At 36.4% G+C, this 26,460-nt stretch overlaps 1 protein-coding gene and 1 long non-coding RNA gene across 2 annotated transcripts in view; one reads left to right on the plus strand and one right to left on the minus strand.

The window, feature by feature from the left end:
• The window catches only part of Vps45 (vacuolar protein sorting 45 homolog), a 55,565-nt gene extending 46,471 nt beyond the window's left edge, over window positions 1–9,094 (minus strand). The window contains exons 1-4 of the mRNA XM_046421625.2: window positions 8,867–9,094; window positions 8,135–8,269; window positions 5,430–5,490; window positions 700–779 (exon numbers count right to left, since the gene is read on the minus strand). Of these exons, the coding sequence (XP_046277581.1) occupies window positions 700–779; window positions 5,430–5,490; window positions 8,135–8,269; window positions 8,867–8,959 (369 nt within the window). The 5' untranslated portion in view covers window positions 8,960–9,094. The remainder of the gene's footprint in view (window positions 1–699; window positions 780–5,429; window positions 5,491–8,134; window positions 8,270–8,866) is intronic.
• A 235-nt stretch (window positions 9,095–9,329) lies between these two features.
• LOC131423307 (uncharacterized) lies at window positions 9,330–26,150 on the plus strand. Its single transcript, XR_009224679.1, has 2 exons — window positions 9,330–9,612; window positions 24,492–26,150. It is a non-coding gene; the product is annotated as an uncharacterized LOC131423307 (long non-coding RNA).
• The last annotated feature ends 310 nt before the right edge of the window (window positions 26,151–26,460 follow it).

Raw genomic sequence — 26,460 nt, forward strand, 5'->3', positions numbered from 1 at the left:
ACTTTTGTGATAAATGTATTTAAGAATACTAAAGTATTCAAGAAGGAAAGGTAATATAATATGTCCTGGTTTTTTAGTGCTGTATTATATAGCACGCAGAATGAATGTTTAGGAGTTTCCAAGTTTTAACCTAATGACAAAAGTCATCCATTACCTCCCAAAGAATAATAACCACAAATAGAACTTTAAGAAATGTCATTCACAACCATTCTTGTTATTCTCTTCCCATTAAGTATAGTCCTGTTGATGAACATTTTTATAGTGTGGTTCATAAAACTAACATAGGACATACTTGACTGTCCTCAACCCAGTGAAACTCTTCCTATCAATTCATTAGCCCTCTCTCCTTTTTACTTATTCCTTTAATTGTTCTTATCCAATTTGATACCTCTTCCAAACTTTCTGAATATAAGTAGAGTCTGGCATAGTTATTCCATCTAGTCAATAGCGTCCCAAATTGAGACAGCACCTTCCTTATTTTTATTTATTTATTTTTAAAAAGTTTTTTAGTTGTAGATGGACACACTATCTTTATTTATTGGTGTGGTGCTGAGGATTGAACCCAGTGCCTCACAAGTGCTCAACCACTTGCTAGGCAAGCGCTCAACCTCTAGGCTACAACTCCAACTCACCTTATTTTTAGAGTAGGATCTTTTAAAAGGGCCAAATAAGACAGTGTTACAGGACCAACATATTTACCTGAACCTCAGCCACAACTTCCTGTTCATCAGCTTCAGCTAATGACTTCACATCACTCTTGCTGATCACATTACTGAAATCTGAAACAGACACATGAGAGTGCAAGATCATCTCTGCTGTAATAAGACATAAATGGGCCTGAGAGTTAAAGCCTAATGAACAAGCAATGTTTGATACATATTGTGGTATATGCCAAACCACACTGCTTCAAATTGGAATGAGAAGCATAAAGGTGTTTAAATGCATAAATTAATAACAGTACTAAAAAAGGGGGGCTATGACTGGTGGATATCAGGGAACCAAGTTATTACACTGAAAATAACAACTAAAGGGAAAGAAATAAGCTCTTATCCTCTATTATATATAGACATTGAACCAAAAAAGAAACTAGGAAAGATTTTCTTTATGGAAGTATTCCATCTAAAAAACAAAGAAAGAATGTTAATAATTAGAATTTCATCAATTTTTCCAGCCCCTAATGAATCAGTAGATGGATCTAAGCATTGTTTATCTACAGCTGCTAGCATCACAAGAAGAAACATCCAATGAAACTATACCACATCACTTAATTATTTTTTCCAAAAGGAAACTGAGACATCTAAATAAGGCTCCATATCCACCTACAAATTTATAGGTACAAGGAAAGAAGAATATTTTGAATTGCAAGGAACATGTACAACTACCCCCACAGGGATACAATCAGCAAGATTCAGGCTGAGGAAAAATTAGTTTCTTCAATAAATAAATTGAATGGAAGAGAGGGACCTATAGAAGATTAAAGAAATTCAACATATTGACCAATAGCAATATGTGAACTTTATTTTGATCCTGATTCAAACAAACAATGAAAAAAAAAGACATTAGAGAATTTGAAATTTGAACACTGAATGAGTATTTGAAAATATTAAGGAATTATTTTTCATTTTTTATTTGTCTAAAATACTAGTATTTATAAAAATTAATCTATCTTTTAGAGAGGCATATTGAAATACTTATGGATGAAATGTATGATGTCTTAGATTTGCTTCAAAATAATATTGATGGAGGAGAAGGTATCAACATGGCTAAAACAAGATTGGGCATGGCTCAATAATTGTTGAACCTGGGTGATGGGTACATTGAGATTTGTTATATTGTTATACATTTGAAAATTTTCATAATAAAAAGTTTTTTAATAAGAGGAAGAGCTGGTTATATAACCAATTTAGTAGGCCTAAAACATGCCAAAAAATGATAAGAAAAAAGATAAACAAAAGGACAGTTTAGTGTCAATATAAATTGTGCTAAAAATTTATAATGCATAAAATTCCAATAGCTGCCTATGTGGCACAAGTCTGTATTCGCAGCAGCTCAGGAGGCTGAGGCAGGAGGATCAGGAGTTCAAAGCCACCCTCAGCAAAAAGCAGTAAGTGAGACCCTGTCGCTAAATAAAATAAAAAAAGGACTGGGGATATGGCACAGTGGCCGAGTGCCTGTGAGTTCATTGCCTGGTCCCTTGCCCCCCAAAATTAGTATAAAAATATATTTTAGTTTACTTTAACAAATCTATTTTTCATAGATTTAGTATTAACTAATATAATTTTTTTCTTCCACTTCATAGTTATGTCTTGAATTAAACAATCTTTAGAAGCAGAAGAGTAAATACTCTTTTTAAATTTTTAAATTTTTTTTATTTTTTAGGTGTAGATGGACACAACACAATGCCTTTACTTTTATGTGATGCTGAGGATCGAACCTGGGTCCCGCCCATGCTAGGTGAGTGCTCTAACGCCGAGCCACAATCCCAGCCCAGTAAATACTCTTAATTATCATTACTATCCTTAATCTCAATTGTTGCATGAAAGAACTCTCTTTACAGGATAAAATGGTCTTTTGTCACATGACCCCCTTCAATTTTTAGTAGAGTCTTAGTAAAACAGTATTTATATTATATATCCAATTAAATTTGGCAGCATAGAGAATATGAATATGTATAGATATTCTCTATGCTGCCAAATATATACATGTATATTACACACCCATACATACATGAATATGTGTGGATATTTTATTTATATATATTAACAGAGGACCTAGCTTGTGATAAGACTAAAAAATGCTGAAATAAAATACAGAGATAATTCCAAATGCCTGAGAAGATGCAAAGAAACCAGATCACCAGTATATTGCTAGTGGACATGTAAAATGATATAGTTATTCTGGAAAATATTTGGCAGTTTCTTAAAACACTAAACACAAATAACTACCACATGACCCAGCAATTGCATTCCTAAGCTTTATTTATCTGAATAAATAAAGACTATGTTCACATAAAAACCTATATAAAGATATTTAAAGTAGTTTTATTTGTAGTAGTCAAAACTAGAAACAGAGAATAGTTAAATAAAATTTACAATGGAATACTACTCAGCAATAAAAAGAAACAAACTGCTGATATACACAACAACCTGGATGAATCTTCAGAGAACTATGCTAAGTGAAAAAAGCCAATCCCCAAAGGTTACATATTGTATGATTCCATTTATTCCATACTTTTGAAATGACAAAATTACAGAATGGAGAACAGAGCAGTAGTTCCCAGGGTTAATGATGGATTAAGGTAGGAAAGAAGTGGACATGGCTCATAAAAGCCCAATATGAGAGAGAACCTTGTGGAGACAGAAATGTTCTGTAACCTGAATGTATCAATGTTAATATGCTGGTTGTGTTTTTGTACACAATATTGTCATGTAAGATGCTATATTAGGGGGAAATGGGTAAAAGATATATGAGATTTCTGTATTATTTTTAACAACTGCATGTTATCTTTGTCAGTTTTCAGCTGCTAATAACACAATACCTCAAACTGGGTAAGTTATAAGGAAAAGAAGTTTATTTTGGCTCATGGTTCTGGTCCAAAGATTAGGGCAGCATCTGTGGATGGCCTTCCTGCTGGTATAGTCCTGAGGCAGTGCAAGGCATCACATGGTAAGACAGAGAGACCTAGCCAATCTAAGCTTTTAAAGCAGATCCATTCAAATAACACATTAACACCTCAATCACATAAATGGATCAATAACCTCTTAAAGTTTATATCAATTGCTTCTTAAATTTTCCTACCTTTTAATATCCTACTACAGCGATTAAATTTCAACATGAATTTTAGAGGGGATAAATCATATTCAAATCATAGCACATGTAACTCTACAATTATTTCAAAATAAAAAGTTTAATTAAAAAAGGAAAGCTGCAGGGGCAGTGGCCCATGGCTGTAATCCCAGAAACTGGGAAAGCTGAGGCAGGAGCATTTCAAGTTGAAGGCTAGCCTGGGCAACTTAGCAAGACCATCTCAAAAGTAAAATGGTCTGTTGGGGATATAGCTCAATGGCAGACAACTTGCTTAGCACTGGTGAGGCCCTAGGTTCAATCATCAGTACTGCAAATAAAGAAGAAAGAAGGAAAATTAGAAAGAAAGAAAGAGAGAGGAAGAAAGGAAGAAAGAAAGAAGGAAAACCTGTGACTGTTAGCCCTAAACAAAACCTAGGATGAGAGACAAATAAAATAATCTATTTTTACCTTTTGGAATGTTGCAAAGAGCCAAATGAAATAAAATGATACAACTCTATAAAATATTTAGTCTTACTACAAGTGTTAATTCTGGGTATCATTTTTTTCAATATTTTATTTTTTAGTTGTAGATGGACACATACCTTTATTTTATTTGTTTTTATTTTTATGTGGTGACAGAGATCGAACCCAGTGCTTCAGGCATGCTAGGCAAGTGCTCTACCACTGAGCCACAACCCTGGCCCCCTGGATATAATTAAAGAAAATATGTATGCCTTATAGTCTAAACCCTAAAATTCTAAAGCCTTTAAGTTATTTTTAAAACCTCTCAAATGCCCTCCTTACTATTAAGTAAGTTAAGTGAGTGTTATGTTTTGTTCTTGGTTTTGGGAACATTACCAAATAAGTTATAGCTATCCTACAAAGATCAATAATGACATCTAGAGGAGAACAGATGTAATTTCCATAGCAGAATGTATTAGATCAGAAAAATCCATATAAATTGTATAGCAAACATAAACCTAGTTTACTTCCATAGTTTCCCTATGCACCCTCTACCTAAAAAAGGTATACACATAAGAGATAACTTCCTGGTGGTTTATACTTTCATGAATTAGATAAAGTGGCAAAGAGAATTGGGATGTTTTCATCTGGTACATAAAGAAACCTCTGGTTTTCCAACAAATTCAAGTATATCCTCTCCCAAATAAATAAATCAGTTTATATACCTCAATTCATAAGTGAAAAATAGGAATAAATATAGACTTTGTTTTGATGGAGGTGGGATATAAAATTTGGCTACTTACAACTTTTGACTTATTAAGCATCTTGAAAGGCAAATAAGACTTAAAATTTTTAGGGGCTGTGGTTGGGGCTCGGTGGTAGAGTGCTTGCCTAGCATGTGTGAGGCACTGGGTTCGATTCTCACCACATTAAAAATAAATAAATAAGATAAAGTCACAAAAAACACTTAAATTTTTAAAATCAAGGCAATCAATGAATGAAAACCATATTTAGTTCTCTGAAAGAGAATGCTGGTCACAATACTTATAATACTTTGATTGAACACTAACTAAACTAGATTTTTATGGTGATGAATTCAATGAACTTGATATGAAGTGTTCAGTGGAACATACTAGGGGGGATATAAGTATATGATTGAAAAAGTGAATTAACATACTTACAAATAAAATATATACTGTATTTAGGTCTTCGAAGCTCCTGAATTAGATAATCCACATTCTCCTAGAAAATAAAGAGCAAACAAATTATGAGGGGAGTTGCTTAAATAAAAAAATAACAAGTATTATCCATTCATTCATTGATTTTCTGAGGGCCTACTGTATGCTGAGGTTGAGACTGTGTGTATGTTGGGCAGTGAGGACTGGGGACAAAAAAAGAGCTACATTAAACATAATGATCAGAATCATACACATGATTTTATAGGATACAGGTAATATTAATTAATGTTCAATATTAATTAGCTGAATTATCCTGGCCAAATTAAGTTAAATATATAAAGGCCACATATTGAAATACAACATAAGATTAATAATATTTCTTCAAATTTGCCTCAAGTTGCTTGTCTATAAATTATATTCATCTGATGAAAATTTCCACCCCAAACATCAAAATGCGTCTGGTCCTTCAACAACATTCAAGAGAAAATATAGTTAATTATATTCACTTCGGCTTTTAACTTATTGGACCTAAGAGTCTGAACAACAGCAATATTTGTAAATATTTGCAACATCAGGCAAAGACCTTTTCTATAATTGTATTATTTTAAAATAAAATGAGTGTTACAAGCAAAAAATGAGTTATTTTTATGTGGTTGAAATATGAGAATTCCAATTACATAATATCAAATTGCATGCTTTTTTTTTTGTAGTACCCATAGTTAAATTTCACTATAAATTGGGCCTCCAAAGTAAACATGATATACAATTCCTGAATTTTTAAAAAATATCGCATGAATACAGTATTAAGATTAGTTTAAGAAATGCACATTATAGCTGGGAACAGTGGTGTACATCTGTAATCGCATCTGCTCAGGAGGGTGAAGCAGGATTTGAGGCCAACCTCAGAAATTCAGTGAGATCTTGTCTCCAAAAAAAAAAAAAGACTGTAGGGGCTGAGGTTGTGGCTCAGTGGCAGAGCGTTTGCCTGGCACGTGTGAGGCTCTGGGTTGGCTTCTCAGCACCACGTACAAATAAATAAATAAGATAAAGGTATTGTGTCCATCTACAACGAAAAAAAATAAAAATTAAAAAAAAAAAGACTGTAGATTGGAGAATGTAGCTCAGTGGTAAAGAGCTGTGAGTTCAATCTCCAGTACTGTAAAACAAAAAAAGAAATGCACATTGCTTATTAAATGGAAAAAAGCTTAACTATCATTTAGACTTAAAATAAATTAAAAATTAATTTTATGATATAATCTTAAGAACAAACTGTTCTTAATAAAAATATTTTAAACCTAATATTACTTCCTCATAATATGCTAGATAAAAAATAACAAAGCCTGAGCGTTTGAGAGAAAATATATAACTGTGAATGATATTTTCTCATTAAAAATGTAGGAAATAATGAACTAAATGATCTCTAAGATCCCTCTCAAGCCAAAGTTTCATGAGTACAAATGTGAAACAATTGGAAACCACCATAACACAATATGTATTCATTAATTCAGCAGCTATTTATCAAGTGTCCGCTATGGGGGACATAAAAGTCAGAAAAACAGATAACATCTCTGCTGTCATGGAGCTTACTGCTAGTAGGTGAGACAGATATTAAGTAATCATTTATACCTCACAACTTCTATCATGACAAGTGATGAGAGAGGAAGATGGGTGCTGGAAGTGCTTATAAAAGGTCAGGAAGGCCAGGAAAGGTTTGTTTAGGGATGAAGAAGTTCCAGGCAAAGAGAAGAGACCATGCAAAGGTCCTCTGGCCTGATGAAACAAGGATAATAGTGTGAACTAAAAGATTAGTGTGGCTAAGGTGCAGGGTGTAAAAAGGGAAATGATTTGAAATGAGACTGGAGACAGTGTAGGATTTAGACCTATATTGGGCCTTGTAGAAAACAAGAAAGGAGTTTTGTTTTATCATAAAAGCAATAATAAGTCATTCAAAGATTTAAAATAGGGATGACATGATCAGATTTGCATTTTGGAAAATACAAATGTGATAAAAGTGCATTAGAATTTAAGAATATGAATGAGGCAAGAGAATGTACAAACTGAGATTGAAATAGGAAAGAATTTTTAAAGGAGATACTCAAGCTAGATTTAGAAGCTGATGAACAAAAACTGACAAATGGCTAAAGATCCTTTGATTAGGGAAAAACAAACAAAGAAGGGACAGGAATGACCATGTCGAGGGATGATAAAAAAGCCTGGTTGGTTAGAGCGGAGGAAGAAAATCAGTACATAGAAAGGTAGGATAAGTAAGGGCAGAGCAAACCAGCTGAAGGAGGACTTTGCTAAGCTACTAATCATGGAGATCACACTGAGCCATTATTGTTTCCTGAACATAGACGTGAATGAAATGGTAAAAGCTCAAGAAAGTAATAGCTATATATAAGACTAAGTGGAAATGATGTTCAGTAGTAAGTATGGAGGTCGGTCCAGGAATAAAGTGATGTGGGTCTTAGAGTTGCTTATGACTTTGGGAGTAACCGTGAAGCTAAACGATATCTTGAAATAAGAAGTGGCTGTAAGGGGTAAACTGAGCCATGGAAAGGAGAACAATGAAGGTTATAATTCTTGACAAACCATGATAATTATGATGCCACAAATGATGATAATACAAATTTATTTTGCCTTCTTTGCTTTCAGATCAGAGAGTTCTGCATTTGCCTAAGCAGACAGCAGGTCGATTTACGTAGTACCTTCGTAGGCCGAAGAAAACAAATTGCCTTCAGGTGTTTCATGATCTCTCGATTTTGAGAATCAATGCGTTCAAAAAGGTACACTTCCTTCTGAAGAATCTCCGATTGTGTGTATACCATACTCACTATGCCAGTCTGTAAAGAAGAAGAATGAACTAAGATTATGCTAGCTCAGAATAATAAAAACAAGCATCAATATTATATCTTTTTTCCCACTAGTACTTAGGGTAATTTACACATTAACATACCGAATAACATCTACGGAACATCCAAAAAGTATAGTAATGTAGCAGAATGAAAAACACGATCTCTCTGAACACAAACAATCCATAAATTTCCAAAAATAATTTCTCCGTAGCCTTAGAGTTTTATTTTTTTTTTCCTTTTTTTAAAAATCTGTGGCCAACAAATAACCCGAGGCATCAGCTTGAGCCTCCGACAGCTTTATTTTAAAAGTGCCAGGTTGAGGGAAATCCCAGGCACCCCGAAGGTTCCCACCGCTCTCCCAGGAATGACTTCTTGGCGGAGACGCCGTTCCAGGTACAAAAGTCTGTGGGCAGCAGTGAAAGCCTTTAACTGGAAACCCACTGCGCAAGCTTTATGCAACTTTTCAGTCCCGCGCAGAACCGAACCTTGGGATCTGCATTAAATACTAAACCCTATGGTGAAAGGGGACCTTCTCAGGGAGGGAGGGTTCCTTCACACACAAATACTGAGCAAAAGCAAACTCACCGTCTCTCTGTCCATGAGAAGCACTTTCATCCCGGGCCCGCTGTCCTCTATCATTTTGGAGACATACTGCTTAACAGCGAAAACCACGTTCATGGTGGCGAGCTGACAGGTGCCCCGCAGCCCTTCCCGCCCCCTTTTTCTAGCTGAATTAACACCCGGCCTGTTGGCGGGGTCGCAACGGCTTCCGCTCAGCCAGGCCTCGGCTTCCGGGAGTCCGGGCGGCCACCGCGTGGGGAGTTGTAGTTCCGCTGTAGAGTCCTGGCGGGGAAGCCCCTCCGCCGGGTGGGAAAACGCGGTGAGAGCGCGGGAGGTGCGGCGCACGGACCTGACGCGCGAGCCTCCTTCCGCCCGGAGGGGTCGGCAGCCTGAGCTCTCAGACCCCTCCGGGCAGTGGGTGCCTTACCCGGGCCTCGGCCCGAACCTCTCCTGCGTGGGTAGAGGATGGCGCCTCACTCTGAGGCCGGCTCGGAGGCGAGAAGGACCGAGCGTGGCCGTGGTGGCCGCGTGCCTGCGCGCCTTCTCGGGCGCGGCGGGGAGGGGCGAGCGGAGGGGCCCGGTGCTGCCGGCGCCCTGACTTCGCGGCCGCCGAGACGCGCGACTGGGCGTGGGGGGAGCGGGGCCGGCAGGCCTCCCCGGCCCGCGGCCGGCCCCCGCGTTGTGGATGGACTAGATGCTCCTGAGTATTCCCACTAAGACGGCGGCCAGCGTTTGGGGATGGGTTTAATCAGTGTATCCAGCATTAACAAGTAAGTTATTTCAGTTTATCGTTAAGAAGTAGTCGATTAAGACAGGGCCTTAGTCGGGCTGATATTATACAGCATATCCAACTTCCAGATCCTCGAGAGGACACCAGGAGTCACTGGAAACTTGGAACTTTTGTCATCTCCGAAATTGAGAAGAATGCATTCTTTTCGGGTTTTTCTACTGGAAGTTGAATGTTTTATTACTTTTGAGATGTGTTTTGAAGCAAGTCTTTAATAACTATGTTAAATGGATACAAATAAAAGCAAATGTTATGTAAAATTCTTTTCTTTTTAAAAAAATTTGTTTAGTTGTAGATGGACACGATGTCTTTATTGGTATGTTTTTTAATGTGGTGCTGAGGATGGGACCCAGTGCCTCGCATGGGCTAGGCAGGTGCCCCACCACTCAGCCACAATCCCAGCCCCTAAAATTCTGTCCTTGTCAACTAAAAATGTTCCTACATAACGGAAAGCGATGAAACAATGCTCATGAAAAAAAAAATTCACCTACAAATACCACTAGTAAAATTCACCTCCCTTGTCACTTGAATTTTGTGTTTCTTACCTATAATTTGGACTGTATTATAAGGGGTTTTCCCCCCTATTTTCTGCACTTTTTTGAGAAAGAACCTAGAGGAGAAAAAGGCATGTCCATGAAATTTGTGTTTTTTTAGACCTTAATCGTTTGCCAAGAAAACATGGAAAGAATCTACATCCTTTTGGTTATTTATACTTGGGCAGTTATAACTTTTTTGAGGGAGAAGGAAAATGCCTATTTTGACAAGGGAGTTTTCCATTTCCCATAAAATTCCATTGATGTCAGTGGCTGTGTTATTTTATGCATTGAGTGATAAGATATGGAAAAAACATTTTGAACAAAATAATTGTATATTTAAAGGGTACCTCCATGGTCCTGAAATTTGACAGCGTTACTTTCTTCCTGAAGAAAGCCACACAAGCCATTTTCATTGTCTCCAGATCAAGAACATTTTTTGTCTCCCCATCTCTCCAAAACTAGCGCTGAAACCAGTGATAAAGTCCGAACTCTTGCTTTGTGACTCATCCAGGATAAACTCAGAGTGATTTGTTATAGGCAACAGATAGAAAATTCAGTCAATTGAAGTGTTTTACTTGTTTAGACTGTAAATAAACTGTAATCAAGAAATATATTTTAAAATAAAGATCTTAAACTTGGAAAATAAGTAATGTCTTTCAAATATGAATGATTATGCTACAAAAGCTTCAAATGCACTTAATTGAGACGTTTAATTTCACTGGGTCTAAGAAATCAATGCTTTAAGTATAGACAACAAGAAGTTTAAAAATGGGATCTTTACATTTGTGCATTTAAACTTGTATATATGTAAATTAGTTAATGATAATTATATGCACCTCAGCTTCTTCCAAAATGTATATTTAGAGGTTTTAATCAAAATCATGTTTTAATCAAAATCATGTTTTCCCCCCATTAAAACTCAATATAAAACAATATGTAAATAAGGTTCAGTATAATTACAATAAAGATATGACAAACTCTGGGTTATTCTGAATTGTATAAACACTTCTCCTTCAAGTCCCGACGAGGAGAGAAGTAAAGATAAAATTCAGTGAGACTGCAGTTACCTAGCTTTCCTATTTGATAGCAATTGAAAAAATATTGGGAAAACCTTGCTTGCCTCTGATAAATGGTGATAACATAATCTACCACAAGAAATTGTGAGAATTAAATGAAATGATGTGCCAAAAGTGTACAGAGCTTGCACATGGTAAATGCTCACTCTTTTTACATATACATACACACAGACATGTATTAGCTTTAGTTATTGGAAATAAAAAGATTAGTATGCTTTCTTAACTCATTTCTTTCTTTAATATACCTGTTAACAAGGAAGTTTAAAAATAGAATTGATTTCAGAATTTGTAAGTATAACTTCTAAATGTAGTTTCCATAATAATCTTATTTTGTGTTACTATGCAATAATAGAAATATGCATGGAAATATTTGGCCCACTCCATCATAATTTGTAAAGCATGCAATTTTTATGAAGGCAAAACTTGGGAAAAAATGTGCTTCAAGTGATTTCAAAGGTTTAGAATCAAATAATTTGTAAAATTTTCATCCCAGTTGGCTCAGTGAAAGTATTAATACCTTCCAATCATTAAGTAAAAAATATTTGCATAAAGAGTTCTTTCTGCACAATCAATAACTCCAGCTTTCTGGGTAAGCTAATTGATAATAGTCCTAGTGAGTGGTTGTATTGCTTAGCTGAGTTTGTATAGCATGACTGCCAACCATCTGTGGAATCCGTGCAGGCTTTTTTTAAAGTAATGATCCTGAATTCATAGTTTTGATTACAAATAAATTCGTTTGTGAGTTGTTTTTTTTTCCTGGTACTGGGAGTTGAATTCAGGGGCACTCAACCACTGAGCCAAATCCCCAGCCCTGTTTTGTATTTTATTTAGAGACAGGGTCTTGCTGATTTGCTTAGCACTTTGCTTTTGCTGAGACTGGCTTTGAACTTGAAATCCTGACTCAGCCTCCCAAGCTTCTGGGATTACAGGAGTGCACCACTGCATCAGGCTTGCTTGCTTATTTATTTATTTTTGAGATTTTGAGATTACCAAAGAAGCTGGATTTCTGTGTGGGAACAAGCCCACAGCAAGAACCATTCCTATCCACAGAAACACCATCAATATTTTGAAAGAGCCAGGTAACTAAAATTCCTTTAAATAAGACCTTTGCATTACCAAGGCTGAAATGATCTAGTCTGAGTGAAATTTTGATTCTATGGATTTGGAATTATTGTGAATGTAATTCATGTTTTCTTGTTCACTTTTTAACCAATTCTATACCATTGTATGGGTTAGCAGTTTTCAAGATGTAGACTGTGGACCATGGTAGTTTTGTAAGTAATTCTAATATATAATATAGAATGTACTTTATTGTTCAAGAGAGGATCCTAGCCAACATAGGTAGAAAAGAACACTTGCTCAGAGTAGGAAAAATTTTCTTGGACAGAAGTTTGGAGAAAATGTAGAAAACAATGTATTGCCAGGAGGAGTGTAAACATTGGTGTGATGTCTTGAAGAGCAAGTGGAAATATCTTAAAAAGCTGACAGTGCATTCATGGGCTCAAAAATTCTGCTCTTGGTACACATCTAGAACAGAGCTTTCCTTCCTTATTGTTATGTCAAAAGTGGCCAAGCAGGACTTGAGACAGCTAGAGTCCCTGAGCAGGTCTCCACTGTCTGAACAGCCCTAGTCCTTTACCTATGTTTTCCCAGTGTGTATAGTCATAAAAGAAATTTCACTGCTCTTGAGAATTCAGTACCTGGGATTGAACTCAGGGACTCCCCCCACACCCACATAAGCTACATCCCTAGCCTTTTGTATTTGTTTATTTTATAAGTTTTCAGACCGGGTCTCACTGGGTTACCCAGGCTGGCCTTGAACTTGCAAACCCTCTCCTGTCTCAGCCTCCCAAATTGCTGGGATTATAGGATTTCTTACATGTTTATAAGACATGTACAAAAATGTCCTTACAGGTATTTCTGATAATAGTAAAAAAGTTAAAAGTAACCTAAATTGAAAATAAGTGTCCATCAATAGAAGAATGAATAAATAAATCCTATTTATAATAAATAGTAGTTTCATAATAAAATACTATATTCAGTGTTTTTAAATGAACCAGAGTTAAGGGCATCCTTGTGGTCGAATCTCAAAAAAATGGTAGGGGGATAAAGGCAGCATACACAGTCTTTGTAGAATATGGTATTATTTACATAACATTGGGAAGCAAGCAAAAAACAGTAGCATATTGATTAGGACTACAGGCCTGTAGAAAAATGTACAAAGAAATGCTGCATGCAAATTATAACCAAATTCAAATTAGTGGTTGTGTCTAAAGTGGGAGCAAGAGGGTGACAGCTGGCGATCGGAACAGAGTCCTTCAATTATAATACTGATACTATATTTTTTAAAATATTTTTTTAGCTGTAGATGGACACAATATCTGCGAGAACTTAACGGGAACTCAAAAGTAGTGGGCACCCGAGGTAGCAGGAGCCGCCTTATTGCCAGACAGCAGAGGTTTATATACACAACTGAATACACAGCTTGTTTCAATTTAGCATCATCCAGTTACAGCAATCAGTCATTATCTTAATAATTATACACAGCTTAACTTAATTATCATCATCTTAATGGCTCCCTGGCATTACTTCTCAACCACTCCTTCTAGCAAAATGCCAGGCGCCAACTTGACTTGATTGTGGCTCTCAACATGTTTTATTTTATTAAAAATGTTTCCTCAGCCTTACTGGTGGAAAGTCAGCCACCAGCCTCAGCTTTGAGCAGAATTAAGTGCCGAAAAAAATACAACATTCATTCCTTAAATAAATATCTATTGCATACTTTTTTAGTTGCTATATTAAGTTGCTAGGGTTACTGTAATAAAATACCACAGACTGAGTGGCTTAAACAACAGAAGTGTATTTTCTCACATTTCTGGAGGCTAGAAGTCCAAGATGAAGGCATCTGAGGTCTTTTGTAGATAGTGATCTTCTCCCAGTGTTTGGGTGATCTTTCCCAATGTGTATGTCTGCTAATCTCATTTTATAAGAATACCAGTCTGTTGCATTAGGGCCTGCCCTAATGACCTTATTTAAATTTAATTGTTTCTTTAAAGAGCCTGTCTACATATGTTGCATTCTGAGATACTGGACATTAGGACTTCAACATACAAATTTTGAAAGGGATACAGTTCATCCCCTAATAGGTATTTATTGCTGAGTAAGTCCTTCAGCCCTGGATGTTACCTATAGAAAAAAAAAATGTGTGAAAAAGCGCTGAAACTCTTCGAAGGAGCCACTGCTTGTGTGGTATTTCTATACTTAAATCTTAAATAAGGATGTGCAGCCCTACGTCTATCCTTTGATTTTTCCCTTACTTGTACTTTATAAAATGGTTGAGAATACTGAAAATACACAATAGCAAAAGAAAAAAAAAGGCAGTTTTGTTTTCCTTTGTTGGTGCTCTTTTGGAAATGTCAAATAGATAAAACTGGTCATGCAATCCATATTGATCCCTCCCACTTTTAGTTCAATCATTTGTGTTTATGTTGTGTAGTTAAGCTTAAGTTTACCCTGATAAACATAGTGAATGTTTGTTTTCCCCTAACTAGATTGGGCATTAAAGAAAGAGAATAAATGCTGGGTCCATACCTATAATCCCAGCTACTTGGGAAGTTGAGGCAAGGATCACAAGCTCAAAGCTAGCCTCAGCAATTTATTGAGGACTTAAGCTACTAAGTGAGACCCTGTCTCAAAATAAAAAATAAAAGACCTGGGATGTGGCTCAGTGGTAAAGTGCCCCTGGCTTCAATCCCTGGTATAATAATAACAATAACAAGTGGGCTGGGGCTGTAGCTCAGAGGCAGAGTGCTCACCTGGCATGTGAGAGGCACTGGGTTAAATCCTTAGCACCGCATTAAAATAAATAAAGGCGCGCTGTCCATCTACAACTATGATGATGATGATGATAATAATAATAATAATAATAATAATATTATTATATTCCCCTAAACCTTCTGCTTCATAATCCTTGGTCCATTTCTGCTAGTATCTGCTCATGAAATGGACTCATAATGATACTCTAAGGACCTGAGGGAAATGCTTTCACACTCACTTTTCTTCTTTGGATTTGGTTAATACATTTTGGGTGTAGCTATAATGTTAGATAACTATAAATTTGTTTATTCACGTTTATGGGCTTTACACAGTTATTTCTACATTCTTGCAGTAAATATTACTGAGTTAACATGTATAAAGCATATTGATAATGAAATGTACTTTATTAAGCAAAGCTTAACAGTGTTATTTCACTGTATAATGTCTTATATTAAAACACAAAATTTCGGGGCTGGGGATGTGGCTCAAGTGGTAGCGCGCTCGCCTGGCATGCGTGTGGCCCGGGTTCAATCCTCAGCACCACATACAAACAAAGATGTTGTGTCCGCCGAAAACTAAAAAATAAAATATTAAAAAAAAAAACACAAAATTTCGGAATCATAAGCAATGATTTTATTTCATGATTAGAGACTTATGGATACTAATCTAGGAAAGAGATTCTTTGGATTTTTGTTGTTGTTGTTGTTTTTAGAGACAGAGTCTCACTGAGTTGCTTAGCACCTTGCTGTTGCTGAGGCTGGCTTTGAACTCACAATCCTCCTATCTCAGATTCCTTGTGCCTCTGTACCCAGCAGACCTTTAGTTTTGAAATGTTTGGTTTTACAATTTATATATACAAGTTTATTGGATAATGTCATCATCCAGTCTCATTAAGAAGCATATAGTACATGAAGGACAGGTTTGACCCTTGGATAATTCTTCTTAGCTCCTCTCCCAGTGACACTGGTCACCTCATGGAAGAATTTACCAATTTGGACTCTCTGAGGAGACAGAGAAAGATAAATTAGTAAAGGTTGAATTATGAATTTTAAGAAAATTGTTTCTTTTTCAATTTTTTATTTTGAAATAAGACTTAGAAAAAAGTTGCAAAAATAGAATTCCCTTATAACCTTTGCCAATCTTTCCTAAAATTAACATCTTACAAAGATTTTTGTACATAGTGCAGAGATCAAAACCAGGAAATTAACATCAACAAAACACCATGAACTAAATTAAAAACTTTATTCAAATTCACCAGTTTCCAACTAAGTTTTTTTTCTGGTCCAGGAACCAGTCCAGAATCCCATGCTGCATTTATTCGTCATGTCCTAGTTTTCTCCAATCAGTGACAGTTTTTCAGCCTTTCATGGCACTGCTGGAGAGTCAAAGGTCAGTTGTTTTGTAAAATGTCAGTATAGATTTATCTAATGTTTTCTCATTATTAGAGTAAAGTTGTTCTGGCAGAATCATCACAGAAATGATGTACTTTCAATACAGGGAGAATATAATGTTGATATTTCTTATTATTGATGATGCTAACTTTGATCACTTGGGTTAGATGGTATCTGCTGGGTTTCTCCACTGTAAACTACTTATCTCCTTGTAATAAGTATTTATCATGTAGACAAATGTACTTAATAAAATGATGAAAAGATCTTGTTTCTCATATTTGTCCCTGTTTAATATTATCAGCAATCCATTAATAGGTCTTGCCTCAAACAACCGATGTTTACGTAACAGGGATTATTTTCCTTATTTCTTCTACACTTATAAATTGAATTTCTTGCTGGGCACGGTGGCACATGTCTATAATCCCAGTGGCTCTGGAGGCTGAGACAGGAGGATCATGAATTCAAAGCCAGCCCCAGCAACTCAGCGAGGTGAGACCCTGTCTGTCTAAAAAAATACAGAAATGGCTGAGGATGTGGCTCAGTGTTTAAGTGCCTCTGGGTTCAGTCCCCAGTACCATAAATAAGTAAACAAACAAACAAATAAATAAATATTTAATCACATACTGGTGTCGGACACATGAATTTTTAAGAAAACTATTATTTTTAAGTAATAGAAAGAACATAAGATAGAGATTAAAGTTTCAGACTCTGGAATAAACCACTCTGGATTAAATTCTTCTGTGTGAATTTGGCAAGTTACATAACCTCTCTCTGCCTTAGTTTTCTCATTTGTGAAAGGAGAAAATAACAGCTACTGTGGTTAGTGTGAGAATTGAGATAATACATACAGTCTTTGGCCTAGCTTTAATTTTTCTTAGCAAATGTTTTATACCATGCTTAGTTTTGCTATGTTTCCTCATCTACAAACTAAATATAAAGCATTTATTATATTCTTGCTTCCCTGAGAAATTATGAAAAATCCATGAAATAAATTTTAAAATGCCTTATAATGTTAAGGAGACTCATAATAAGTTCTAATTTCTTAAAATGTATCAAGTTTGATTATTGCTAGAATCATGATTCTGTTGTGGGGCTGCTCCGTGGTGTTAGATATGTAAAGGACCATAAACGTGATTAAATTATTTTTAAGATCTTAGATAATGTTTCAAGGGACCGGGAAAGTCATATGACTTAAGTATGAGAAAATTCATATTCTAATATCTCCTTAAATCTCATTAGGGATAAAGGAGTCTAGAGTGTGATATTTTTCATATTGAATTATTCCATTAGGGCTGGGTCTGTAGCTCAGTGGCAGAGCCTAGCACATGTGAGGCACTGGGTTCAATCCTTAGCACCTCATAAAAATAAACAAAAGGCATTCTGTCCATTTACAACTACAAAAAAGTTTTTTTAAAAAGAAATTATTCCATTAGAAATGACTTCTTATCGGGGCTGGGGCTGGGGCTCAGTGGTAGAGCACGTGCCTGTTATGTGTGAGGCATTGGATTCAATTCTCAGCACCACATATTAAAAAAATAAAGATCTATCAGCAACTAAAAAATATTTAAAAAAAGAAATAACTTATCAACTCAATCAAATGTTTGATCAAGATCACTTTTTATTTGCTAGAAAGAATATTTAATATTATAAAAAGTTGCAAATTATTTATATATCTTTCCACTTGAAGAAAATGAAAATTTTTTTTATTTGTTCTAATTAGTTGTACATGACAATAGAATGCATTATACATAAATGGAGTATAACTTCTCATTCTTCTGGTTGTACCTGATGTAGGATTCCATTGGTCGCGTAATCATATATGCACATAGGATCATAATGTCTGATTCATGCTTCCTACCCCTATATCGCCTCCCCTCCCTTCGCTCCTGTCTGTCTAATTCAAAGTACTTCTATTCTTCTCTAATCCTCCCACTTATTGTGAATTAGCATCCACACAACAGTGAAAACATTTGGCATTTGGTTCTTTGGGATTGGCTTATTTTGTTTAGCATGATATTCTCCAGCTCCATCTATTTACTGGCAAACACTATTTCATTCATCTTTAAGGCTGCTTAATATTCCATTGTGTATCTATACCACATTTTCTTTATCCATTCATCTGTTGAAGGGCACCTAGGTTGGTTCCATAGTTAGCTATTGTGAAGCCACATTTATGTGGCTGTGTCACTGTTGTATGCTGATTTTTAAGTCCTTTGGGTATAAACCTAGGAGTGGGCTAGCTGGGTCAAATGGTGGTTCCATTCCAAGTTTTCTAAGGACTGCTTTCCGTAGTGGTTGCACCACCAGCAGTATATGAGTGTACCTTTCTCCCCACATCCTTGCCAACATTTATTGTTGCTTATATTCTTTTTTTATATTTATTTTTTAGGTTTAAGTGGACACAGTATCTTTATTTTACATTTATGTGGTGCTGAATATTGAACCCAGAGCCTCATGCATGCTAGGCGAGCACTTTACCACTGAGCCACAAACCCAGCCCCATGTTGCTTATATTCTTGATAATTACCATTCTGACTGGAATGAGATGAAATCTTAGAGTAGTTTTGATTTACATTTCTCTAATTGCTAGAGATGTTGGAGCATTTTTTCATATATTGATTGATTGTGTTTCTTCTGCTGTGAAGTGTCTTTTCAGTTCCTTAGCCCATTTATTGATTGGGATATTTTGATTTTTTGGTGTTGGGGTTTTTGAGTTCTGGAGATTAATGCTCTATCTGAGATTCATTTACCAGATTTTCTCCCATTCTGTAGGCTCTCTGTTCACATTATTGTTTCCTTTGCTGAGAAAGAAGCTTTTTAGTTTGAGCCCATCTCATTTATTGATTCTTGATTTTACTTCTTGTGCTTTAGTAGTCATGTTAAGGAAATCAGTTCCTAAGCTGACATGGTGAAGATTTGGGTCTACTTAGGCATAGGGTTTCTGTTCTAGTGCCTACATCTTTGATCCACTTTGAGTTGAGTTTTGTGCAGGGTGAAAGATAAGGTTTAATTTCATTTTGCCACATATGGATTTCCAGTTTTCCCAGCACCATTTGTTGAAGAGACTGTCTTCTCTATGTTTTTGGTGCCTTTGGCTAGTATGAGATAACTGTATTTATGTGGGTTTGTCTCTGTGTCTTCTATTCTGTACCATTGGTCTTCTGTTTTGGTGCCAATACTATGCTCTGTTGTATAATTTAAGGTCTGGTATTATGATGCCTCCTGTTTTACTCTTCCTGCTAAGGATTGCTTTGGCTATTCTGGGCCTCTTATTTCTTCAAATGAATTTAATGGTTGCTTCATCTAGTTCTATGAAGAATGTCATTGAGATTTTAATAGGAATTGCATTAAATCTGTATAATGCTTTTGGTACTATGGCCATTTTGACAAGAGTAATTCTACCTATCCAGGAGCATGGGAGATTTTTTCATATTCTAAGATCTTCTTCAATTTCTTTCTTTAGTTTTCATTGTAGTGGTCATTCACCTCTTTTGTTAGGTTGATTCCCAAATATTTTACTTTAGTTGAGAATATTGTAAATAGGGTATTTTTCCTAATTCTTTTTCAGTGGATTCATCACTGATGTACAGGAACATATTTGATTTATGGGTGTTGATTTTTTTATCCTGCTAACTTGCTGAATTCCTTTATTCTAGGAGTTTTCTGATGGAATTTTTTGGATCTTCTAGCTATAGAATTATGTCATTGGCAAATAGTGATAATTTAAGTTCTTCTTTTCCTATTCATATCCCTTCAATTTCTTTCTTCTAATTGCTCTGGCTAGAGTTTCAAGGACATTGTTGAAGTGGTGAAAGAGGGCATCCTTGTCTTGTTCCAGTTTTTAGAGGGAATGCTTTCAAATTTTCTCCATTTATAAGATATTAGCCTTGGGTTTAGCATATATAGCTTTTATAATGTTGAGGTATGTTTGAAATTTATAATGTAGGACATTATTATTTAAGATTTTTCTCATAAGGGTCATAATAAATAACAGCCATCTTTTGTTGAGACCTTTACAAATATTTCAAATAGCCTTTGCAAATTTTGTTTTGAGCTGGGTGTTATTGCCATATTACAGATACACTGAGGTTCAGAGAAACTGAGTAACTTTCCCAAGGTGCCACAAAGCAGCAAATTTAGAGAAGCACGCTTCTTCAGTGGGCCTTTTACTGAATGTTTCTTTGTACACATCCTCTTTACACATCCCGTTTTGGAAACTAGATTATCATCTCCTTAAGGACAGGGAAGGTTTTTTCCTGTCCTTTTTACCTAGTACAGTGTCCTGCACGTAGAGGATACCCAGTAAATATTTAATGTTGTTACTGGGCAAACTGCTACACTGGCATGTTAAACAAAGTGTAGTTTTACACGGGCAGAACGAACAAAGAGGCGGTAAACTTACCTAGGTGGTTCATACCAGTAAATTTATTGGATGACATAAGAGAAATATGAATCCTCTTTCCCGGGTAAATTACAGAGGAGGGTAGATTTGACCATTCTGGTGGTCTTCTAAGAAAGGACATAATATTTGCTTTTTTCCCCGACTATCTTCTAGCAGTGATTAAAGAAAAGATCAATTCCATAGAACTGTTTAGAATTTACTTGAGAAAACATCAATTTTTATTATTTAATTTGGCTTTGGAATTTTTCAGCAGTCCGGCAGAGGGCGGTGTTGAACTACCAAGAAGGTACCAAGAACTAATGGGTTCTTCAAAACTGTGTGCTGTCCCACTGAGTAATGGTTATATGAATAAGAGAGGGAAGCAGGTTGGGGCCATGGCTCACCTAGTGTGCATGAAGCACTGGGTTCGATCCTCAGCACCACATAAAAATAAAATAAAGATATTGTGCCCATCTATAACTAAAAAATATTTTTTTTTTAAAAAAAGAGAGGGAAACATTTTTTTTTTAACTGAAATAGATAATAAAAAGCTTGTTTATTGCAGTCTTTCTTCTGAAACAAGGTCTTGCTAGGTTGCCAGCTTTGTGGTTAACTGGGCTCAAGCGATCCTCCTGTTTCAGACTCCCAAGTAGCTGGGACTACAGGGTATGAATGATTGCATGAATTTACTATATAATTTTTTCATTTCTTAAAGACTAGATAAAAGTAACTGCTATAGGTTTCAAATCAACAAGCATTCTAATTTGGAAGATTTGTTTAATAAATATCTATAAAGTTTGAAGTGTGCGAAAATGATAATTTCCATTCATGTCTGATGGCAATACTGATTGAAACATACAATGTATCTGTCAATATGAATATATCAGTGTGTTAGGCCATGGGCTAAGAACTTTCTGTACATTATTCTCAGAACAGCTCTATGAAATGAATAGTGTTCTTATTCTTTTTATTTTTAAATTTTTATTTATTTTTAATTTACAAAATCATGTTTATTGAATACAACATATTGTTTTGAAATATGTTTTATTTGCTTTTAAAAAAATGAGAAAAGAAGCTAGGCATGGTGGCACATACTGGCAATCCCAGCTACTCAGGAGGCTGAGGCAGGAGGAGCATATGTTTGAGGCCGGCTTCAGCAATTTAGCAAGGCCCTAAGCAAGACCCTGACTTGAAATAAAAAAATAAATAAAGGACTAGGGAATCCCTAGTACCGCCCCCCAATTTTTTTTAAAGGCTGGGGATATAGCTCAGTGGTAGAATACCCCTGGATTCAATCTCCAATACCACAAAAACAAAACAAAAACCAAAAAGAACACAAAAGAGGCCCAGTTGTGCTTGCTGCTAATTCCAGCTACTTGGCAGGTTGAGGCAGAAGGATCCCTTGAACCTAGGAATTTGGGACCAGCTTAGGTAACATAGCAAGACCCTGTCTCTAAAGACAAAAACAACAAAAAATAAGAAAATAGTGTCTTAGTTCAAGATGATTTCCACTGATAAGTAACAAAACTGGGACTTGAATTGGAGGTTTGAACACCAGAATCCATGCTTATGCCTAGTAAATTTTACAGCAAATGACTCTTTCCTCTGTTCATGGCCCAATTATGTGAATAATAGTGAATTTGAGTTTTTTCCCCTTTAACTTTCAGTTGTTGTTGAAGTATGTAACAACATTCTGACCCTCCACTACTTACTTTAGGAATATTACTGGGAAATTTGACTTTTAATTTCCTGGTGGGATAGTAATTTAAACTCAGATGCCATAGAATGATTTGATTCCTGGTCAAAACACGCATATTTAGAAAGTAGCATGATACAATGAAAACTGAAATTGAGAACCAGGTAATCTGATTTATAGTGTATTTTACTAATATCTGAATGTGTTTCAGAACTAATCTCACTAGACCACTGTCTTTCAAATGAAGGACTAGGAAACTTCAGTTCCCAAATCTGAGTTTGGTGGTTTTGTATGTGGGAATTTTTCTGTTTCATATCCACATGTTAACATGTCTTGTTCAATTTCTGGGAGCACTGTGTTAATATAAATGAGATAATGTGCCTCGTTTAGCACTCGTGAGGAATTCTCAAAAGGGTGTAAAGTTCAGAGTCATTTGTCTGTGACATTTCTTAGGACATGGTCTTTCTTCTATCTATCCATGAGTTCCTGGGAATAGCTTGTACATTCTTCCTTTAATTTTGGTTAAATCATTTCCTTAGAGGAAAAAAAGGCTATATCTGGTCTTTAACTCTTGGTGAAAGGGTGTGGAATTTGTCAACTTTTGGAAGAAGACTGCAGAATAAAGGATGTCATAATCTCTATTCTTATTCCTTACCTTTCTTCTGTGGAGGCATTTAGGAATTATATCTTTCTGAAAGTTAAGTGATGGCATCAGTTCTTAAAATAAGCAAAACGTGAAGAGAATGATCGCCCAATTCTTCTGTGAATGGTTAATATAATGCTGCTTTTTTTTTTTTCTTTCTCTTTTTTTGGCACCGGGGATTGAACCCAGGGACACTTTACCACTGAGCTACATCCTAGCCCTTTTATTTTGAGACAGGGTCTTACTAAATTGCTTATGCTGGCCTCCAATTTGCCATCCTCCTGCCTTAGCATCCCAAGTAGCTGGGGGTTACAGGATTACAGCATCTACCACTGTACCTCTGCTAAAGTTATTTTTCTCTACAGTTTTAGAGAAAAGTCTTTGGGCCACATATGTGTACATCTAGTTCTTATTAGTTACTAAAGGATTTGTAGATGGTATACATTCATTCAACAAGCATTGAACACTGTGTTAACCATGGAAATATAGCCTTGAACAAAACACAAACATCCCTAACCTCATGGAACTTACAATCTAGTGAGGACAATAAGTCAATAAAGAAAATAAGTATAATATATAGTAATTATATGGTGGTAGATTCTATAGAGAAAAATAAAACTTGTTTAAAGAAGGGAGGTAGAGGAGTATTGGAATGTGTAAAGTTTGCAGTTATAAATAGAGTATTCAGCGAGGCATGGTGGCACGTGCCTGTAGTCTGTAGTCCCAGCACTCAGAAAGCTGAAGCAGGAGGATTGCTTAAACCCAAGCATTTGGGGGCAGACTGGGCAAGGTAATGAGACGCTGTCTTTAAAAAAGAAAAAAGACACTGGTGTGATGGTGCATGTCTCTAATCCCAGCAGTTCTGGAGGATGAGGCCAGAGGGTAGTGAGTTCAAAGCCAACCTCAGCAATTTAGCAAGGCCCTAAGCAACTTAGACCTTGTCTCAAAACAAAAAATTTTAAAACAGGCTGGGGATGTGGCTCAGTGGTTAAGTGCCCCTGAGTTCAACCCCTAGTACAAAAAGAGAAAAGAAAAAAAAAAAAAGTAATAAAATATTCAGGAAATAATTTGCTGAAAAGTGGACATGGAGCAAAAACTGGAAGGAAGTGAAAGGAATAAGCCACATGGACTCTTGATAAAAATAAAAAAAAAAACAAATAAACAGAAAACTTTCCAGGTAAAGGGAAGAGCAACTACAAAATTCCTGAAGTGGGAGTGAGCTGTTCATAAAGAGCAAAGTGGTCAGGGTAGCCGAGGGGCAGACAGATGATGGACAGTAGTTTGTGTGTGACTCTAACGTGAGGATGTCGACTTTCCCCTAAGACAGAATGTCACTCTCTGCTTCCTGATCAACGTGTGAGCTGCTTCCCTCTGCCACACTCCTCTGCCCTGACATCCTGCTGGAGCACCAGGGAATGAAGCCGCCTTCTATGGACTGAGACCTCTGAACCCATGACCCCTGCCTTGTGTATGCCTTGGCCACTCACCTGCCATCTGCCGCTGTGGACCTCTGGACTGCTCTGATGCTGGATGCTATCCCCGCCCCATCTAAGAGAGAACAAGGACTTGGGTGACTTCTCCCAACTTCTCCCACTTTCAGCAGGAAACACTTTGGAGATGTCCTTGCCCATTTTTCCATAGAAATGGATTGTAGAAATTGATAGTGGGAAATGTAACAGAGGTCCACTTTATGCTTGGAATATAGCCCTTGCTGCTCTGCCATGCACCTTATTTTCAAAATGAACATGTTTCTTTCTCTTCCCCTCTACCAGCTCCTCCCTAATCTTTCCCCCTCCCTAATCTCTGGGGACAGGGGATTTCCTCTCTTCCCCTTCTGTCCCTGAGCACACTCCCACCAGAGGAACGAACTAATCTAGACTTTGGGGATGGACCAGAAGATCTCAGAAATGATTCTCTCCCAAATTAACAAGTGAATACAACTCCAGACAGAGAACACATGGAATGTGGCCTTTGAGTCACCTCTTTAAAAGCCCCATGTTCCTGCAGATGGGCAGAATCACAGCCTTTGGGACAGGAGTTCCCTGTTTCTCCTTTGCTAGCTAAGCAATAAACCTTCTTTTTCTTTTTTTTTTTTCTCAAAAAAAGAAAAAAAAGAATGTCACTGGAGAGCTTTGAGAAGAGAGGCTCACTGCTGAGAATTAATTTCAGGGGACCTAGGCAAAAGAAGGGAAATCAGTCAGGAGTCTTTAAAATAAATAGTTTAGATTGAGTTGGGAGATTTTAGCTGGAGACCTGGAGATGGGGAGGGCGAGGTTGGATTCTGAAGACTGTGATAACAGACTGTAGGAAAAGTGGGTTCTGTGGGGGAAGACTGCATTTCCCTGTTAGCTTCACTGTCACTTTTGTCACCTACAGGCCACACAACTGGAACTCAGAAATGACCAATTTTCAGCTTCTTACTTTCCCAAACCATGCTGTATGCCATAGGAATTAAGACTAGGTTGTTTGGGGGAAATAAATGCTAGAGCAATACAAATTAATTGGATATTTGCCTCATATTTTATTGTTTTGACATTGTTTTAAAAGGTTATATAAACTCCGAATGGAGCTACAAGTGATCTAAACACTTCTGCTGCTTTATTATAAATGCTTTTGTAATCATGTTAATTATATTACTTTTAACTGAATAAGGCCTGTGTCTCTTCCTTATAAATTGATGTTTATATCCTCTGTAAGATAAATATAAAGCCTTTTTGTTCACATTTTTATGTACTTGAGCACCCACTATAAGAATGTAGTTGGCAGTGGATGGTGGATTTATATTATTAGTCTTAGCTTACTGTTGTAACATAACAATTACGCAAAATATATAATTTGTTTTTGTTATTTAACGTAGAACTGTAACAGCGTAGACTTAGTGAAGATGACATAAGGTACAACAAGGCAAGTAAATTGCTATCTAAGTAAAACTTTTACTTCTAATATTAGTAGAGTAATAAATTTCTCAGTGCTTTCTTTGTTTCCGTGTTCCAAAATTTCCCTAAACTCTGGTATATATTCATTGAACAATATTTCCTTGAGCTCTGTCTCTCTTTTCAATGCTGGGAATGGAAACATCCTTAGCCCCAAATAATATTTCTGATTTGAATAATTTAGTTTAAGAACAATGCTGGGTGTGGTGGTGCATGCCTGTAATCCCAGTGACTAAGAAGGCTGCAGTAGGAGGATCACAAGTTCAAAGCCAGCCTCCATCATGACTTAGCAAGACCCTAAGCAACTTTGTGAGACCCTGTCTCAAAAACAAAAAGGGTTTTGGTTGTGGCCCAGTGGT

The sequence above is a fragment of the Marmota monax genome, unplaced genomic scaffold (assembly GCF_021218885.2).
Source record: "Marmota monax isolate L192 unplaced genomic scaffold, Marmota_monax_Labrador192_F-V1.1 WCK01_AAM20220418_F8-fsc00108, whole genome shotgun sequence".
NCBI classification, from domain to species: Eukaryota; Metazoa; Chordata; class Mammalia; order Rodentia; family Sciuridae; genus Marmota; species Marmota monax.